Source organism: Conger conger, chromosome 13 (genome assembly GCF_963514075.1).
Source record: "Conger conger chromosome 13, fConCon1.1, whole genome shotgun sequence".
Lineage (NCBI taxonomy): Eukaryota > Metazoa > Chordata > Actinopteri > Anguilliformes > Congridae > Conger > Conger conger.
In genome coordinates, this window is record NC_083772.1 from 9,591,830 (window position 1) to 9,611,823 (window position 19,994).

Below are 19,994 nucleotides of genomic sequence, written 5' to 3' on the forward strand. Positions count from 1 at the left end.
CGAGCACCCAAATGAAGTCTCTCGCTGAGGACACCTTCATTTTTTTTCTATTAGTTTAGTTGACAACATTGCTGTAAACGTGCCAGTTAGCTTGCATCTGTAGAGCCTGGGCTATAGATCTTTTGGACTGTGGGAGGAGAGGAGTACCTGGAGGAAAGCCAGGTGAACACGCGGTGTACATGGACTCTCCACACACAGGGCATCCGTGGCCGGGATCCAAACCTGGTACATTCTTCTCACAAAGCAACAGTGCCAACCACTGTGCCGACCAGGTAACGTGTGGGCTCCAAGGGGGCTAACGGTGAAGCAGTACCCCGAGAACGGAAGTTGGACCTTATGTTCCTGGTGTCACAGCTCATAGCTGCTTAATGAAAAAAAAGTGATTCCTCGTCTGTACGCAGTGAACACCTTCAGAGATAAACATGAAAGACCAAAAACCAAAAAAAGAAATCATACTCAAACATAATAAAAAAGGAATTACTGCAGGTGACTCATTCCTGTACTTGGCTTATGTAAGGGAGATGGTTTGGGGCTACAGCACTTAGCTCACCACGTCTCTCATCGCTGTTGTTCTTTTGATGCTCAGACATACAAAATAAAAATGATATAAACCACAGGAGCAGTGAGAAGAGAGATTATATAGAGAATTTTATTGGTTCAGCAGACTGGAAAAACTGACTGGGAAAGTTCATAAGCAATTTCTCTATGCACTGCTAATATTAAAAACAAATTTTTGTTTTACTCCCCCTCCCCCCCCCCTCCCCAATGTGGTCTTAGTCCATTTAAAACAGATACCAATACTGAAGTGTAAAATGTAACAAATACTTGATTTCTTTTTTTCCTTCTTCTCGTGCTTCATCCTCATTTGAGGGTTTGAATATTTTTTGTAATTTTTTTTATTATTTTTCCCCTCAGCAAAGCACCTCAGCACTGGGATGTACATAAGAACACACAAACTCATGGAAATGAGCAGAACGACGCACAATCACAAAAAGAAAGAAAAGAAAGAAAAAAAAGGTAAAACTGTTCATCTTGTTTCGTAGGAGAAATGGAGACAGAGAGAGAAAGAGCTGAAAACACTCGACAGATATTGCTTAAGGTCCATTGTTGAGCTTCACAGGTGTCAGTTTAAAGCTGATCGATAAAAGCTGTACAGTCAACCTCCCAGCCAGGAGAACACAAAGGGACATAACAGACTATTTACAGTTTTTTTTTTTTTTATATCTCTACATAGTCAGCGCACATAACAATGTAAAACAATCCAACAAGTTATGATAATCGGTGTGTGCATGTGTGTGTGCATGTGTGTGTGTGGGTGTGGGTGTATGTGTCTGTGCGTGTGTGTGTGTGTGTGTGTGTGTGTGTGTGTGTCGCGAAAAGCTTGTGAACACAGGGACAGCAAAACGCAGTGTCTGCAGATGCTCCCAGTAAAGTCCGACACCCTGCCCCCCCTAACACTGTCCCAGAGCGGAGGAGGATGGGCGGTGGGGCCCCCTCCCCCCCCCCTCTCCAGGCGGTCTGACACACGCCACGCTCATCTCCGGTCCCGCTTGGTCGCCTTCCGCCGGACCTGCAGAGGACCAGAGAGGGGAACGGTCAGGCCGAGACGTGGTGGGAGGGAGCACGGACCAGGGGTAATCAGCGCTCTGTCGGCCTGTAGCGTAGTGGTTAAGGGACGCGACTGGGACCCGCAAGGTCGGTGGTTCGATCCCCGGTGTAGCCACAATAAGATCCGCACAGCCGTTGGGCCCTTGAGCAAGGCCCTTAACCCTGCATTGCTCCAGGGGAGGATTGTCTCCTGCTTAGTCTAATCAACTGTACGTCGCTCTGGATAAGAGCGTCTGCCAAATGCCATTAATGTAATGTTATGTAATGTTTATTACAACTCAGTAGACTATTAAAAAACCGTCCTTTAGTGAAACACCCTTTTAACCAAAACATACAATGCGGGAGAAACGTTATTTTCTGGTGAATATCAGTGAAAATAAGACATTTCAGGCACACTTTACAATAAAGGTACACAAATTGGCATTAGGTCATGCAGATGTTAATCAATAATGATGTGCAAATTTGTTAATTAAGCATGAATGTCACTATTCATTAGTTAATGCATCTTTAAGTACCAACTAATGTATTAGTTACAGGAATATTTACGCATTAGCAAACCTTAGGATAAGCGTATAACAAGTTACAAATACAGTTTTTTTTCATTCCAATATGAATTAGCATTAACTAATGTAGTTGTTAACACAAACTAATGATGAACACGCACACTAAAGGCTGAATAGATGAACTTGAGTTAATTGTAATTCCTGTAACATCACTGTAAAGAGTGATGGGACATAAAGGGGTGAGGTGTTGGGGTCGGAGGGGACTCACCTTCGGCGTGGTGTACTCCTCGTCCTCCTCCTGCGGCTCTTCCTCCACCTCCTCCTCCTCCTCCTCCTCCTCATCCTCCACGCTCTGCTGGGACGTCTCCATCTCGTGGGCCGACTCGTTCTCCTTGCTGGCCGCCGCCCTGGGACGCCCCGCCCGGCTGAAAGGGAGGCAGTGCGGCACGAGGTGAGGGTCCCGGGACCGGCGGAAACCTAAACCTGCACGCACCCCCACGTATCCACCCCCTGCCCCTCTTCCCTCTGCAGTCGTCAGGCAGCTCTGCGATCGTGAGATTCAGCATTGTATTGTGTTTGGGCGGTGGGTTGTGTTTTTGCACTGCGCCCACACTGGAGCGCATTATTCTGGGGGGCTGGGATGAACAGAGCAATCACAGGAGGTACCTCTCTCGCCCTCTCTCTCTCTCTCTCTCTCTCTCTCTCTCTCTCCTCCATATGCATGAGCACAGAGATGCAGGCAGGCTCCAATAACAGCACGATCACCCGGCTTAGCTGGGGACCTTTTGTCTTCACGGCTGAGCTAATTGTGCCTCTTGTTTGGCTGGTGAGAGGCAGTACTAGCAGCCTGCGGCAGAACTACACCCCGCTGCACATGAAGGACACTCACTCCTGACCAGCATAAACAGCCTCCATTAACGTGTCCAACGCACACCAGCGCTCTGCTGTACTGCAAACAGCCAACGCAACATGTTCTCACGACGTTACTGCAACGTTACGACAACATTGCCACCGCACGGCAACAGGACTGTGAGAATGTGTTGTGTTTGGTGGGTAATCTAATACAACGAGCGGTAATGGCACATTACAGCAAATACTTCAGGAGCTCTCAGTCTCTTTAAACGTAACAAAGTTAAAATGGGCTCGTTAGCACACTGCTTTTATCCCTGAAGAGTTGGCTTTTTCGGAATGTTTTTCCCCTAAATAAATTCAGTGTTCTCGAACTTCATGGCTTTAAGTTAGAAGTACTGACTGCGACATCAGAATTACAATGAGAATAAGTTGTGATCTTTACAGCTTAAATTTTAAAAAGCAACATTCAGAAATTATGGCCAGCTTCGACCACATAGCAAGAGTATGTGACTTGTAATGAGTAATATTCAGATGCCCTAAATTAAGGATGCAGAAGTTTTTTAATGGCAAATTTGTGAAATTGAAATTGAATAGAATTTCCCTAACACGGACAGACGGACGGACGCATGCACGCGTGTGCGCACACTTACGTGTTCTTCTTGGCCGGCTGCTGCGCAGATTTGGGCGGCCTCCCTCTTCTTTTCTGAGGGGTAACCTCAACGGATTCGTCTGTGGCCACCGCAGGTTCCACCCTGAATGAACACACAGTTAACATGTTAAGACTGCGTTAGACTGAGCCCTGTACTGTATGAACACACAGGACCGTCACACACAGCTATTGGCTGCCACGCAAGGCACCAACCAGCTCGTCAAGAGCATTCAGGGGTTAGGCGTCTTGCTCAGGGACACTTCCGACACACCCAGGGTGGGAATCGAAGCGGCAACCCTACCGCCTGAGCCAATGCCGCCTCATGATTGGCTCGTTTATCGTTCGAATGAGCCCTGTATGAACACACAGGGCTGGCTAGACCGTGTTACACTGCGTTTCTACTCTGTACGAACACCCAGGGAGCTAGACGCTCGACTACAGTAGAATGATCACCGCTGGTGGCGCGCTCTCAGTGTGCGGAGCGCGGGGTCAGAGGGGAAGAGACGCACTCGCAGCGTGTTCAGACATTTAAGGCAGGATGCTCACACTGGGAGTAAATGGGAGATAAACGGGTAAATATCAGTCCTCACCGTGGTACCAGGGTAATTGGCTCAGAGGGGAGGCGTTAGCGAGGCGTTTTTTCCACACACACACACACACAGACACACACACACACGCACACATAAACACACACGCACACGCGCGCACACGCACACACGCACACGCGTGCGCACACACACACACACACGCACACACAGACACGCACACGCACACACACAGACACACACACACGCACACATAAACACACACACACACACGCACACGCGCGCACACACACACGCGTGCGCACACACACACACACACGCACACACAGACACGCACACACAAACACACAGACACACACACACACACACACACAGACACACACACACACAGGCACACACACACACACAGACACACGCAGAGCGGGCGATACACTCCGTGTCTGTCCCAGATAACGAGTGGTGGCCGGAGCAGAGCAGACACAGGGCCGCGGCGAGCCTTTCATCAGCGCAGGCCGGAGCGGCGTCTCGCCCGAACACGCCGGCGCGCTAACGCGACACGCTCCGGCGGGGGAGCCGCAGACCAGCCAATCAAAGCCGTGCGAAGCAGCACTTCAGCCGGCGGCGATAAACGAGCCAATCATTGTTCGGCATAATGCTGAACCGAGTGGAAAATAAATGCGACTGGGAGCCGAACGCCCGGCTTAATGAGAAACCCCTTGAAGTGAAGATGATAAGCATGCAAGATCTTAAGAATACAGATAGTGCTTCAAAGCACAAGAATGACTACTCTAGGGAGGGGATGGGCATTGTGCAGAGGTCTGATTCAACTGGCTACAAAAGTGCTGCAGAGCATCTCTCAAAGGGGCTGATGGGAGGTGGAGTCCTCAGCTTGTCAAACAAAGTTCGATGTCCGTCTGTGGACTCCATTTCCCATGAGGCTCTCAGAGTAATGTTTAGGCTCCCATGGTGCCTCAACTGAAACTCTACAGCACATCAGGGCTGCCCAACCCCTCCCCTGGAGATATACCATCCTGCAGGCTTTCACTCCAACCCAAAGCACACCTCAATCAACAGGTAGAGATCTCACTGAGCTACAGAATCAGTAGAATCAGGTGCCATATTAGGGTTGAACTGCAAGCCTACATCTACATCTACAGTAGACCTCCAGGAACAGGGTTGGGCAGCCCTGCTCCAGCTGTACTATGGGATATGGGGAAGGAATGAGCGCAGAGAGGAAGCCATGTTTAAATGTGAAACGGGTCGCCGCCGTACCTCTGCGATGCCCTCCGGGGGGTCCTGGCCGGCCTCCCCACCGCTTTGGGCTTCACCTCCGTGTTCTCGCTGTTGCGGTCTTCCTCCTCCTCCTCCGCCTCCTCCTCTTCCTCCGGCTCCTCCTCGGGCGGCGGGGCGGCCTTCTTGCGCCCGCGGCGGCCCTTGACGGGCGTGTCCTCCTTGGGCGGGGCGGCTTTGGGGGGGCGGCCCCGCCGGCCCTTCTTGGGCGGGCTGTTCTGCTCGTCCTCCGTCTCCAGGGAGAGGTCCCCCACGCGGCTCTCCTCGGGCCACGGCTCCTCCAGGTCGGCCGCGCCGCCGGGGACGGCGTTGGCCGCCTTCTTGCGCCCGCGCTTGGGCTTGGGGTCCTGGCCCGAATCCTCGTCCGGGGCGGAGGCCGCACCTCGTTTCCTGCCCCGGGGCTTTTCACTGTCCTGTGGGGGGGGGGGGGTGAGGGGGGGTTAGGGGGGTGTTACTGTGAGACCCACTGACGGCGCTCTCCAGAGCACCCACAGCAGGGGCAGACTAATGACTCACACAGTGACTCCATTCATTTCACATGGATGAAAGAATCAATGACTCTACAGAAAACACAGCGATGCAGTGATAAAGAATCTCTCCAGACAACAGATATGAATTAATAACTGCAGAAAACATAAGATGCATCAGACTGTCCCTCGAAAAGTGGACAAACAGATCTGGGTGAGTGCGTCTCTGTGCACGTTCTCTCTGTGAGTACATGTGTAGTGTGTGTGTGTGTGTGTGCGTGTGCATGAGTGAGTTTGTGTGTGTTCTGTGTGTATGTGTATTCTGTGTGTGTGTTCTGTGTGTATGTGTGCTCTGTGTGTGTGTTCTCTGTGTGTGAGTGTGTGTGTGTATGAGTGTGCATGTGAGAGACTGTGTCCTCTCTGTGTGTATGTGTAAGTATGTGTGCACGTGTGTGAGTGTGTGTTCTGCATGTGTGTGAGAGAGAGAGTGTGTGTGCGTGTGTGTGTGTGTGTGTGTGTCCTGTGTGTGTGTGTGTTCTGTGTGTATGTGTGTGTGTGTGTGTGTGTATGCGCGCGTGTGCGTGTGTGTGTGTGTGCTGTGTGTGTGTGTGTGTGTGTGTGTGTGCGTGTTCTGTGTGTGTGAGTGTGTGTGAGTGTGTGTGTTGGGCCTCGTACCCTCAGCAGGTCAGAGTCGTCCCTCTTGTCTCCCTTCTTGCTGGGTATGGGGGAGCTCTTCATGATGGTGATGTCTTCATTTTCACTGTGGTCCCTCTCAGTGCTGTCCATCCTTAAACCGCAACACGGGCACATTTCACATGTAAAGCAGCCTCTCCCTCCTCTCTCCCTCCTCCTCTCCTCCACCCCTCCTCTCCTCCATCCCTCTACTCCCCAGAGGCTGCAGCATTCCTCACACCCACGCACCCAGGAGTGCTGTAGCTGAGCTGGTGCTTCTGGGTGTCAGTCTCTCTTGACTGTTCCGCACTGCAGACTGAAAATCCGTCTCTTCAGACGGCACCTCCACTCCACTCTCTCGTACATCCACCCGTCCCTAACTGACTAAGTGAGGCTCATTTCCCCCTGACCCTCTCTAGGGCGGCCTGTAGTGTAGTGGTTAACGTACATGACTGGGACCCACAAGATCTGAGGTTTGATTCCCAGTGTAGCCACAATAAGATCCGCACAGCCGTTGGGCCCTTGAGCAAGGCCCTTAACCATGCATTGCTCCAGGGGAGGATTGTCCCCTGCTTAGTCTAATCAATTGTAAGTCGCTCTGGATAATGCCAAATGCCATAAATGTAATGTAATGTAGTTACCCATCACGACCACCCAATTAGATGAAACCACTTTTTGGCTTTTAGAATGCAGTGGTTGTTTGCTGTTAGTTGTTTAATGTTGTTTAATGCTTACAGGCATCATTTTCATTCTCGTTTAAATTACTTCATAAGAGTAGTCGAAAGGTTTAACATTCACAAGCGCATTCACAAGTCGACTTCTTGCTCTTGCACTTCTCTCCCGGGACTAGATTTCCATCTAGGGAATGACTGACATCCCTGATCTTTGTACAAGTCCCTCCGGATGAGATAATGTGATAAATGCCAGTGCTTATTTTACACCCACCAGCTCATACAGAGCTAAAGTGGAGCTGGCGCTAGCTAGAGGAAAGCAGAGCTAATACAGAGCTAAAGTGGGGCTAGCGCTAACTAGAGGAAAGCAGAGCTAATACAGAGCTAAAGTGGGGCTAGCGCTAACTAGAGGAAAGCAGAGCTAATACAGAGCTAAAGTGGAGCTGGCGCTAGCTAGAGGAAAGCAGAGCTAATCCAGAGCTAAAGTGGAGCTAGCGCTAGCTAGATGAGAGCTGAGCTAATACAGAGCTAAAGTGGAGCTAGCATCAGCTAGAGGAGAGCTGAGCTAATACAGAGCTAAAGTGGCGCTAGCGCTAGCTAGAGGTGAGCTGAGCTAATACAGAGCTAAAGTGGAGCTAGTGCTAGCTAGAGGAGAGCTGAGCTAATACAGAGCTAAAGTGGAGCTAGCGCTAGCTAGCTAGAGGTGAGCTGAGCTAATACAGAGCTAAAGTGGAGCTAGCGCTAGCTAGAGGTGAGCTGAGCTAATACAGAGCTAAAGTGGAGCTAGTGCTAGCTAGAGGAGAGCTGAGCTAATACAGAGCTAAAGTGGAGCTAGCGCTAGCTAGCTAGAGGTGAGCTGAGCTAATACAGAGCTAAAGTGGAGCTAGTGCTAGCTAGAGGAGAGCTGAGCTAATACAGAGCTAAAGTGGAGCTAGCGCTAGCTAGAGGTGAGCTGAGCTAATACAGAGCTAAAGTGGAGCTAGTGCTAGCTAGCTAGAGGAGGGCTGCATCTCCTACTGGGACTAAGATGCTCAAAGCCTCCCGGACAGGGGGACGAGTAGCTCTACTGAGGAACTGATCCGGGATTAACAGGCCGACCTGGGCCTGTGTTCAGCACTTGTCACATCGGAGCCAGATTTTGTTCCCCTGGTACATCCCGAGTTGGGTTTTTACGCACCACTGGCCATAAGGCGGCATAAGAAGTCTTCACAGCGACCCGGTCTACCTGCGTCATTTGTGTTTTTGCTCATCTCATAAACAAAGCAGCCCACTGCTCCCTGTGAGAGAGCCCACGCAGAAACACGTCTGAAGGGTGCGCTCACAGGTACGCAGACCGCCTCGCTGTGCCAGGTACCACAAACACCCCAAACAAAGGCACTTCCTTCCCACTCACTTCCTGTTTTTACATTACATGTCATTCGGCTGACGCTTTAATCCGAAGCGATTTACAGTGGATTAGACAATCCTCCCCTGGAGTTTAAATTGCTTTTCCTCAACACAAGCACTTCCGTTCCACTTTTATCCTCTATTTAAAATATCGAATAGTCAACGTACATGAGTTTATGAGCCCACTTCATTTATTAACACACGTAGGCCGGACTAAAAACAGAAACAGGTTCGCTCACTGAAGGTGCAAAGCGCCGTGTCCCTGGTTTACACCCACGCGACCTGCACCAATAACAAACTCGTCTTCCAACCGTTTCAGACTAGTACTTAGTCAGAAGATTATTCTATATAATCACCTTTTTTCCTTTTTATAATGACCTATAAAAAAAACAATAAAAAAAACAGTCGCTCTGCACTGGTTTGGACACTGAAATAAAGTGACATTTCTCGCTTGTATGCGTCACCTGCACTTAATGAATCACTTCAAGAGTCACCATATATGCTCATCCAGCTGAAATGCACTTCTGATATAAATAGATTTCTTTCAACTGCACGTATTCAACTGCTGGGCAACGATTCCAATTAAAAGTACTAATGAAACTAACACAAACAAATTATTATCGGAACGACCGCTCGGCTAAGTATGACTAACACTGGAACTTGTGAGAAAACCGCTTATAGAAAGCAATTAGTGTTTAATTTCCGCTCTGCAAAAGAAGCAAACGATTTGCAGGCTAGAATCTAAATTTACATGCACCCTCTCGCAGTGCTAATCGACAAGCCTGTACCCACTAAGACCTGCTGTCAGTCTTCTCCCTGACCATGGAGAGAGGAGACGTTTGCGTAAGACCACTCCATGCTGCCACACTTTGCAGACAATGACACAAGCTCCTGAACTTTCTGGAAATACGACAGAGATGGATCTCATACGCCCACCAAGGTGCAGCTGACAGCTCCCAACCAACAGAACTCCCCGTCTCACCCATCTGGCTCACACTGACCAGGCATTTCAACAAGTCAAGTCACATTCACTTATCATTAATACACCACCATAATAGCAATGCCAGATCATAATTTATGCCATAAAGTCTCATAAAACTCATTAGCACATACAGTGCCCTCCATAATGTTTGGGACAAAGACCCATTATGTCGTGATTTGCCTAAAATCTGACAATAATAATAATACTAATAATACTACAACTAATAATAATAATAATAATAACAATAACAATAACAATAATAATAATAATAATAATAATAATAATAATAATAATAATTAGCCTGTAGCATAGTGGTTAAGGTACATGGCTGGGACCCACAAGGTCGGTGGTTCTAATCCCAGTAGCCACAATAAGATCCAAACAGCCATTGGGCCCTTCAGCAAGGCCCTTAACCCTGCTTTGCTCCAGGGGAGGATTGTCTCCTGCTTAGTCTAATCAACTGTACGTCGCTCTGGATAAATACCAAATGGCATTAATGTAATGTAATGACACAACTATTCTTAATTGATGATTATGCACATTGTAAGCACATTGTATGCAGAAGTACGCAAAGAAATACCCTTACTCATAATCAGCAGCCGACTGGGTGCATTGTGGGATAGGTACGGACCTGCCCTTGCTACGCCCGGGGGAGCCGGGGTTGGAGTTGCTGCTGGCGTTGCTGATGGTCTCCATGCGGGACGACTTCGTCTGCAGCTGTTTGCCGGCGGTGGACAGGGGCTTGTTCACCGCCCCCAGGACGTTGGCAGCTTTGGGCTAGGGAGGGACAGAGAGCAGGGGCACCGTACCCACCCCAAACACAGACATTCATAAGCAAGGGAGCGGCACACTTCAAATCTAAATAAATCACCGCTCAAACTAATCCCATCTGTTCGGGGCAGCCAAGCGGAATTCAAGTAACATTCACAGGGCAAAATGCAGAATAACAAAACTCCTCTGCTTACCTTTCCCGGAGTAAAGAAGGATTTCATTTCTGGAGGGAGGTAATTTTTCGTATTGCTGAAATTCTGCAAGACAGAATGAAGAAAACGCTGGGAATATTCAATGACCCATCAGGCTCTCCCAGAATGTTAAACGGCTCCGCTCTCTGTGTACACACCCTGGCAGAGAGCGACTCTGAAGACTGCATACAAATTCACTCCCTTCTACACACTTCACCCTTCATTAATTCCACTGAAATGTCGGTGTCTCGAACCCGTCTTATAACCTATACACGTTTTTCCCCCAAGCGCTCGCACATATTCAGACAGCTTTTACACCAACTGGCTGTTAAAGTTCAATTTACCACCGAAAGTCTACGGGATGTATAACTTTTATTACCAACCGTGTCATAAGCAAAATCGAGTCAATGCGGAGAAGGTGAGAGAAACGCTTCGACGCGCACTCGCACCATAATTTCTATTTGCGGAGACGTTTGACTTTCCTAATCGGATCGGCCGCCCGTTAGCGGTCGGGTCGGGGATATCCCATCAGGCCGTGCAGCGGCGTGGGAACACGCACCTTGTCGGGCTGGGTGAAGTAGCGGGCGGGCAGGACGGGGTCCTTGGGCGACTCCAGGCTGTACGTGGTGCTCTTGGAGATGATGATGTTCATGGCCACGTCACACACCGTGTACAGCTTCTGTAAAGGGGGTCAGATCACGCGCGGACACGTTCAGTTACGGCGACCGGCCCGAAACGACCGGGTCAATACCGCATTACACCGGAGTTACATAAACCGGAGCCTCCATCAGCGCCGATCGATGGGGTCGATGAGAAGGACTCCGAAAGGGCATTAGGGGGGGGAGAGGGAGGGAGAGACGGAGAAAGAGAGAGAGAGGGAGAGGGGGAACGTCGCGGCATCTGCTCCGCGAAGGACAAGACCAAGGTCATCCGCCGACAGGTTTCACGCACCTCGTTTATCTTGGCGTCGTTGGGCAACTGGCCGTCTTTCGTCTGCTTTATGTTCTCCACCATTTTCCGAATGAACGCGTGGCTGTTGTTCTCGTTCTTCGCCATCAGGATTTCTAAAACGAACCATAAGGACCTGCGCGGGAAGAGCAGAGACGGAAATCAGAGGTGCTGAATGGGACTTAAATTCATATGTCTCTTCCCTCAACTAGAAAATACTTGTTTTTAAGTAACTGTGTGCTTGACAAGTGAAATCTTATTTCAAGTCTTAAAGTGAGTCTCACCTCTGTCTCACCCCTGTCTCACCCCACTGGCAATATTTTGTCTCATTTCACAAAAAAGTAACAGAAAAAAAATTATGACTACATATAAGACAAGCACAATTGTTGATACAGACTTATTCTTTTGTTTTTGCAGTGCATAATGTGAGATATGTTTCCCTTCAGTTACTTCAAAGATCTTACACATACGCATACTGCCATCAGAGGTGTCAATGCACCAAAAAAGGCCATCGGTCTCCTTTATGTTTAAACCCAACGGATGACTGAATATTCACAACTGAGACCCATTTCACAATATACCATTAAACCCTCAGCTCGGTCTTTTAAAATAAACGGTTTGAAAAGTAATGGCCATCTCTATGGCAACTGAACCCATCAACAGGCTCCCAGAAACGGTTTTAAATGATTGGTTATGCTGAATGTGTGTAACGCTGCAGTGATTCTAGAAGGTTCTTGCCCGGCCATGTTAGTCAATGCTCAAGTCAATATCTGCAGTATTTTTACATTATGGCACAGCTGCGCAAACCACAACCACCTTTCAACATTGAAGTTTCTGGCCTTTTTAGAATGCATATCCAGGCACTGTGGGTTAGTTTTATAAAACTAGTCTGCACTCTTGGGAAAAACATTTTCTCCATGTTTTATACCAGCTGAACAAGTAGTTTCTGCTTGCAGCAAAAGGGAAAAAAAAAGAAGATTCCAGAAAACTTTCCACTTCCTGTGCACCAGCTGGCGCTGAGACAGACATCAGCCACACCTCCAACGGCGGGCAGCACTCACTCTTTGATGTCCTTCAGCTGCTCGATGTCCTGCACCTTCACGTAGTCGGGGTCGTGGACCAGCAAGTGAATGGTGTACGGCACCACGTACTCCGGGAGCAGAGAGAAGAGCTTTTCTACAAGAATAATGACAATGATAATAATGAGCAAGGCAAACTGGTGGGAGGGGAAACACAGTCAATGAGAGAAATGGTCTGAATGGGATCATTGTTCAGGTTGAGCGCTGAGAAGAGACATGCATTGAAGGAAGTGACACGCATTGACCAGGAGGTGAAGGACATCTCAGAGGCAGCAGGAGGATGAGGGGGGGAGTGACGGAAAGGAGGGGAAGATAGAGGAGCCAGATGACGTGCCATGGTGATGGTATTTTATTGAAAAATCTATCTATTTTACCATAAGCAAGGCAACCGGGCAACACAGATACTGCTCATAACACTGAAGAACATTCAAGGGAGCCATATAAGGAGGAGGAGGAGAAAGTGGGAGGTGTATGATGAGGAGGGGAGGACTAGAGGAGGAAGAAAGAGGAGGATGAGGAGGGGAGGAGGAGAGGAGGAGAAGGCAGGAGGTGAATGAAGATGAGGAGGAGAGGAGAAAGCAGGAGGTGGATGAAGATGAGGAGGAGAAGAAGAGAAGGCAGGAGGTGGGTGAGGATGAAGAAGAGAGGTGGATGAGGAGGGGAGGAGAGGAGGAGAAGGCAGGAGGTGGGTGAGGATGAGGAGGGGAAGAGGAGAGGAGGAGAAGGCAGGAGGTGGGTGAGGATGAGGGGAGAAGGAGAGGAGGAGAAGGCAGGAGGTGGGTGAGGATGAGGAGGGGAGGAGGAGAGGAGGAGAAGGCAGGAGGTGGGTGAGGATGAGGAGGGGAGGAGGAGAGGAGGAGAAGGCAGGAGGTGGGTGAGGATGAGGAGGGGAGGAGGAGAGGAGGAGAAGGCAGGAGGTGGGTGAGGATGAGGAGGGGAGGAGGAGAGGAGGAGAGGAGGAGAAGGCAGGAGGCGGATGAAGATGAGGAGGGGAGGAGGAGAGGAGGAGAGGAGGAGAAGGCAGGAGGTGGGTGAGGATGAGGAGGGGAGGAGGAGAGGAGGAGAGGAGGAGAAGGCAGGAGGTGGGTGAGGATGAGGAGGGGAGGAGGAGAGGAGGAGAGGAGGAGAAGGCAGGAGGTGGGTGAGGATGAGGAGGGGAGGAGGAGAGGAGGAGAGGAGGAGAAGGCAGGAGGCGGATGAAGATGAGGAGAGGAGGGGAGCGGGCGGGGCCAGGCTCACCGCTGACGGCGGCGTGCTGCTTCAGGTACTCGCGGCGGAGGTTGATGTTCTTGACCAGGCACTGGCGGGCGTGGGCGCGGCGCTCCTTCATGGGGTCTTTGGCGCACAGGGCGAAGATGGCCAGGTACTCCAGCGGGAGCCTCAGCCGGCACAGCCCCTTGTGCAGCTTCTGAGCGAAAGCCTGCCGCACCTGGTAGCACTCGTCCTGTGAGGAGAGCCTCGCATTAGCACTGGGGCTAATCCCAATATACACCAGCCTTAGCCAACATACACCAGCCTCTGCGCTAACCAAGCACACATACACTAGCCTTAGCGAACTTACATAAGCCTCTGCGCTAACCAAGCACACATACACTAGCCTAAGCCAACATACACCAGCCTGTGCACTAACCAAACACACATACACTAGCCTTAGCTAACATACCCCAGCCTCAGCACACATACACACAAAAGCACGCATACAACTAGCCTCTGCGGTATAGCTAACATCAGTGCTAACCAGCCAAACCCCGTCCTGCTTTCATAAACACACACGCACATATACCAGCTTGAGCAGTAGAGCTAACATCAGTGCTAACCAGCCAAACCCCATCCAGACTCATGAAAGGCCACAAGGTGATGAGATCCAGATGGCCAGGAAATTAGGTTTGCGATACAGTTCCATTACGGGAACACAAATGCACTGCTCTTTAAACATACCGATTTATTTCAATAAATACTGATTAAATAGACATGTCTCGAGCCAGATAATGTAGATGTCCAGGTACCACAGAGTGGCTTAAAGGCAAGAAGGCTTCAGGCAATGCATTCTTCAAATTTTATAGTTAAAAAAATATTAATTTTATGTTCAAACAAACAGTGTGCATGCAAATGTTTTGGCTGCAGCCTTTGTCAGTGCAGTGAAACGTTTGCATGCACACTGTTTGTTTCAATATAAAATAATATATTGAAATAGAGTGTGGTCCACCAGTGCACAGTTTCCGAGACACCGTACCATGTTCCTGTGTCTGGGGGCTCCCAGTGATTTTAGAAATTCTTGTGCATTTACAGCTAATAGCAAATGTGTGTATTTCATGTATTTGTAATTATGGTTAATCTACTTACACCATAATCACTGTAATCACTGTATTAATGCTCTTAATTGCAAAAAACACTGAACTGTGGCAGTTGTCCAGTACTGAGTGGAAAGAAGGTGAAATGTGAGAGAGAGAGAGTATGTGAGTGGAGAGTAAGAGGTCTCTCTTAAGTTAATGACCAGGGCAGAGCTGGTACTGCGAAGAGGAAATGGGAGATGGGAGATGGAGTGTGTGAGTGTCAGTGTGTGAGTGTGTGTGAGTGTGAGTGTGTGTGAGTGTGTCAGTGTGAGTGTGAGAGTGTGTGAGTGTGTGAGTGTGTGTGAGTGTGAGAGTGTGTGAGTGTGTGAGAGTGTGTGAGTGTGTGAGAGTGTGTGTGTGAGAGTGTGTGTGTGAGAGTGTGTGTGAGTGTGTGTGAGTGTGTCAGTGTGAGTGTGAGTGTGTGTGAGAGTGTGTGAGAGTGTGTGAGTGTGTGTGAGAGTGTGTGAGAGTGTGTGAGAGTGTGTGAGCGTGTCAGTGTGAGAGTGTGTGAGAGTGTGTGAGCGTGTCAGTGTGAGAGTGTGTGAGAGTGTGTGAGAGTGTGTGAGCGTGTCAGTGTGAGAGTGTGTGAGAGTGTGTGAGCGTGTCAGTGTGTGAGCGTGTGAGAGTGTGTGAGTGCAGACGTCTCTCACGTTAATGACCAGGGCGCAGAGCTGGTACTGTGAAGGTGAAATGGGAGATGGAGTGTGAGAGTGTGTGAGCGTGTCAGTGTGTGAGCGTGTGAGAGTGTGTGAGTGCAGACGTCTCTCACGTTAATGACCAGGGCGCAGAGCTGGTACTGTGAAGGTAAAATGGGAGATGGAGTGTGTGAGTGTGTGTGTGAGCGTGTGTGAGTGTGTGTGAGAGTGTGTGAGAGTGTGTGAGTGTGTGTGAGTGTGTGTGAGTGTGTGAGAGTGTGTGAGTGTGTGAGTGCAGACGTCTCTCACGTTAATGACCAGGGCAGAGCTGGTACTGTGAAGGTGAAATGGGAGATGGAGTGTGTGAGTGTGTGTGTGAGCGTGTGAGCGTGTCAGTGTGTGAGTGTGTGTGAGTGCAGACGTCTCTCACGTTAATGACCAGGGCGCAGAGCTGGTACTGCTCCAGGGTGATGATCTCGTGATAGCAGGGCTCCTGGGCCAGCTTCAGCACCGCACAGCCTGCAGCCAGCCTCAGCCGCGACATATCCGGCTTCCTACAGAGATACGGTCTACAGTCAGCGCTGGCGGCGCTTAACGTAATTCCTACAGAGATACGGTCTACGGTCAACAATGGCAGTGTTTAACATCGTTCATAGCGTCTTTTAAAGGTACAATAAGTGAGATTTTTGTGTTAAAACATTGTTACAAGACCAATCCCTTCCTGTCATTGAAAAAGGCTCACTGACATGTTAACTCACCCTATGTCTGTGTTTATAGTTCTTACATTCAGGTTTGAGAATATGCAGTTGATGGGCAGGCACAATATCGTTTAGCTGTACAATAATTCAAGCTCATTGGTTGAAAAGTGCCACAGCCAAATGGCGTTTCAATGTCAGCGAGTTCACAGAGAAGTGGTGGGATAAACAGAGTTGTGGTTTGAGCATGTTTGTTACTGCAATTCCTCTCTTGACCGTTAGAAGTCCGAAATTACCTATTGTACCTTAATTACCCTTATTGCTTTCTTTACCCTCTGGCCCATGGTGCCACTACATGGCATGACAATAAAGGCATTTTCTACTCACAGAGAAATGAACACACAAAGGAGAGTGACAAAATAAATGTCATGTATTGCTGTAATTTAGGGCAGGGTAGGTGGACAGTGAGAGAGAGAAAGGAAACCCATGTTGAGTGCACACAGTGACTGAGTTAGCGATTTCTGTACATTACTTACATTAAATTACATTAATGGCATTTGGCAGACGCTCTTATCCAGAGCAATGTACAGTCGATTAGACTAAGCAGGAGACAATCCTCCCCTGTAGGATTAGGGGCCTTGCTCAATCTTATTGGGGCTACACCGGGGATCGAACCACCGACCTTGCGGGTCCCAGTCATGTGCCTTAACCTACAGACCGCCCCGTCCTGTAGCAGGATCACGTTTATCATTATTCTCTGGACTCGCTATCAGTGTTAAACTCGGCAGGGAGCGCACAAGGAAAGCCCACCGCGTGTCGCCCATTTCCTGTTCCTGTGAAGCGGCACACCTGCAAAACCTCACTGAAGCTCACGGGTCAGCCCGTACTGCCACGGGTACAGGTCCACGCCCCCCCAAACATCTATACCCGGATACGCACAGGGGCAGAACACTGCCCAAACAGCCCCAACAGCGGTCCGAGTCAGACTCAGGTCAGCAGTCCGTCCTGGTCGATGGATTAGACTGTCCTACCATCATTGCTAATGGTCTGCTGTAGTACTGAGTAGACAGTGGGTGCACAGAGATCACGCGGGTTCATATTTTGTCAAAACCACTGGAGGTTTTTTTTTCCCTCTGCTTGGAATTTTAGATATTTAATGTGGTGCACTGCCATCCGGCTGTGATGCGTCGTGTTGCCGTGCCAACTGCTTTTATCGGCCGGGCAACCCGCACCGCTGCTCATCAGGCCAGCACTCTCTCACACAGACTCTTTAATCTGGAGGAGGCTAACCTTGTGAAATAAAGGTTAGGTAAATAAAATAAAACCGCAGGAGTGTGTGTGTGTGTGTGTGTGTGTGTGCCTCAGCTGCAGTGCGTTTTTACTGCCCAAACTCTGGAGGCACAACTTTAAAGTGGGGACAAAAGAATAAAGTAAAAATAAATAAGCCTCTCTGCAGTCCGGGACGAGACCCGGGCGGTCTCCGTCTGAGGAGCACTCGCAGATTAGACGCAGGTCAACGGGCTCCAACATGACAGGCACAAGTACCCACCAGCTTCACTTAAAGGCAAACGGGTTTCATTCCATTCAAGTAATGCACCACAGGCCAGCGTCATTCCTTGAACTTCATTGCGTTTTACGAGGGAAATGAGCTACAAAATACTGCAGTCAATTAAGTCTTTTTTGTCATTGGGTAATTCTGGCCAACCTACAGAAAAGGTACCTGAGTCAGTCAGAACCACTGAGATGAAATGGCCCACTGCAAAATCCAAAACCATACAAAGCAAGTCCAACACCCCCAACAAAGGCAGATCTGTTCGCGCTCTGTGGCCAGGAGGGGGTCCCCCTGCTGCGTTATCGAACAGGGGGGAGGGAGTCGGACTGTTACCCCATCTTCCCCTGCTCCGTCAGGTCCCCGTCGCTGTTCAAGATGGCCGTCAGCATCCTCAGGGTGGAGTTCCCCGACTTGCTCAGGTTGTTCTTCACCCCCAGCAGCCACCGCACCATCAGCTTAATGCCCTGGATCTGAGACAGACGGAGGAGGAGGAGGAGTCAGACCGCTCCGATGGACACCCGGGGAACACTTCCCTCTGCAGCCACTCCGTCACATTAAAGGTAAATGGTAAATGGTTCAACTTTTGAAAAAGTAAGGAAAAAGCGCAACACTTGTACTTTACAGGTCACCACTTTATTGGCAGGCGTGCTGACGTTTCAGCACTAGGCCTTCATCAGAGTGATAATGGTAAATGGTTGGCATTTATATAGTGCCTTCATCCAAAGCGCTGTACAATTGTTGCTTCTCCATTCACCCATTCATACACACACTCACACACCGATGGCGATTGGCTGCCATGCAAGGCCCCGACCAGCTCGTCAGGAGCATTTGGGGGTTAGGTGTCTTGCTCAGGGACACTTTGACACAGCCCGGGCGGGGGATCGAACCGGCAACCCTCCGACTGCCAGACGACTGCTCTTACTGCCTGAGCCTGAGCCATGTCGCCCCCATAAGGTGGCTCCTCCTCACACAGATCACACGCACACACACACACACACACACACACACACACACACACACACACACACACACACACACATGTCCGTACGCGAGGCTGCAGGCCTCAAACAGACCTTGGCCAGAGTTTCCGGGGACACTTCATCGTCGGGGACCCACAGTTTGGTCGTCTTCTTACCAGGGACCTACAGAGAGGCAACATGAGTCCCCCAACACAAAATAAGTTCTTAAGAATCAAGAGAGCCCAATCGCAGCTTATTTATTCATTTTAGTTAGATGATACTGATTTTACAGTGCACTCAGAAAACCTTTGAAAAGGATTCTAACAAGCAGTGTGCAGAGGGTACACTTTTCTTAAAAAGAGAAGCGTAGAGGAACAGCTCATCATTGGGTAATTCCACGTCAACTCAACACACTGGGCCGCATTGTCTTGGATCTGACATGCTGAATTGGCCTTGTAAGAAACCTCAGGAAACGAAAAATACAGTTGTCTTGGATTATTAATATAGCAGATATGAGCTAACAAAGTTTGTGCCAATTCACGCGACTCCATGACTTGCCAAATCTCCATTACTGTAGAGAAACGGTGCTTATATCCCTCTATAGGTCTTTGCCAGCTTTCCCAGCCGTCAGTGTGGCAGATGGAAGAGGCTGAAGTGAGGAGCATGGGAAGCCGATTCAGAAGCAGGGGAAGCGGGTTCAGGAGCAGGGGAAGCGGGTTCGGGAGCAGGGGAAGCGGGTTCGGGAGCAGGGGAAGCGGGTTCAGGAGCAGGGGAAGCGGGTTCGGGAGCAGGGGAAGCCCGATTCAGAAGCAGGGGAAGCGGGTTCAGGAGCAGGGGAAGTGGGTTCAGAAGCAGGGGAAGCGGGTTCAGGAGCAGGGGAAGCGGGTTGGGGAGCAGGGGAAGCGGGTTCGGGAGCAGGGGAAGCGGGTTCAGGAGCAGGGGAAGCGGGTTCAGGAGCAGGGGAAGCCCGATTGAGAAGCAGGGGAAGCGGGTTCAGGAGCAGGGGAAGTGGGTTCAGAAGCAGGGGAAGCGGGTTCAGGAGCAGGGGAAGCGGGTTGGGGAGCAGGGGAAGCGGGTTGGGGAGCAGGGGAAGCGGGTTCGGGAGCAGGGGAAGCGGGTTCAGGAGCAGGGGAAGCGGGTTCAGGAGCAGGGGAAGCCCGATTCAGAAGCAGGGGAAGCGGGTTCGGGAGCAGGGGAAGTGGGTTC

At 49.9% G+C, this 19,994-nt stretch overlaps 1 protein-coding gene across 2 annotated transcripts in view; it reads right to left on the reverse strand.

The window, feature by feature from the left end:
• Positions 1-1,518: 1,518 nt before the first annotated feature.
• The window catches only part of pds5b (PDS5 cohesin associated factor B), a 56,015-nt gene continuing 37,539 nt past the window's right edge, over positions 1,519-19,994 (reverse strand). The window contains exons 22-35 of one of the 2 annotated variants that reach the window (XM_061217544.1): positions 18,903-18,971; positions 18,163-18,299; positions 16,013-16,136; positions 13,854-14,058; positions 12,597-12,711; positions 11,539-11,671; positions 11,147-11,266; positions 10,591-10,653; positions 10,257-10,402; positions 6,590-6,701; positions 5,430-5,860; positions 3,614-3,715; positions 2,380-2,536; positions 1,519-1,570 (exon numbers count right to left, since the gene is read on the reverse strand). In XM_061217544.1, coding sequence (XP_061073528.1) covers positions 1,535-1,570; positions 2,380-2,536; positions 3,614-3,715; positions 5,430-5,860; positions 6,590-6,701; positions 10,257-10,402; positions 10,591-10,653; positions 11,147-11,266; positions 11,539-11,671; positions 12,597-12,711; positions 13,854-14,058; positions 16,013-16,136; positions 18,163-18,299; positions 18,903-18,971 — 1,950 coding nt within the window. In that variant the 3' untranslated portion in view covers positions 1,519-1,534. Of the gene's footprint in view, positions 1,571-2,379; positions 2,537-3,613; positions 3,716-5,429; positions 5,861-6,589; positions 6,702-10,211; positions 10,403-10,590; positions 10,654-11,146; positions 11,267-11,538; positions 11,672-12,596; positions 12,712-13,853; positions 14,059-16,012; positions 16,137-18,162; positions 18,300-18,902; positions 18,972-19,994 lie in introns of both variants that reach the window. The other variant, XM_061217543.1, reaches the window with a different exon arrangement.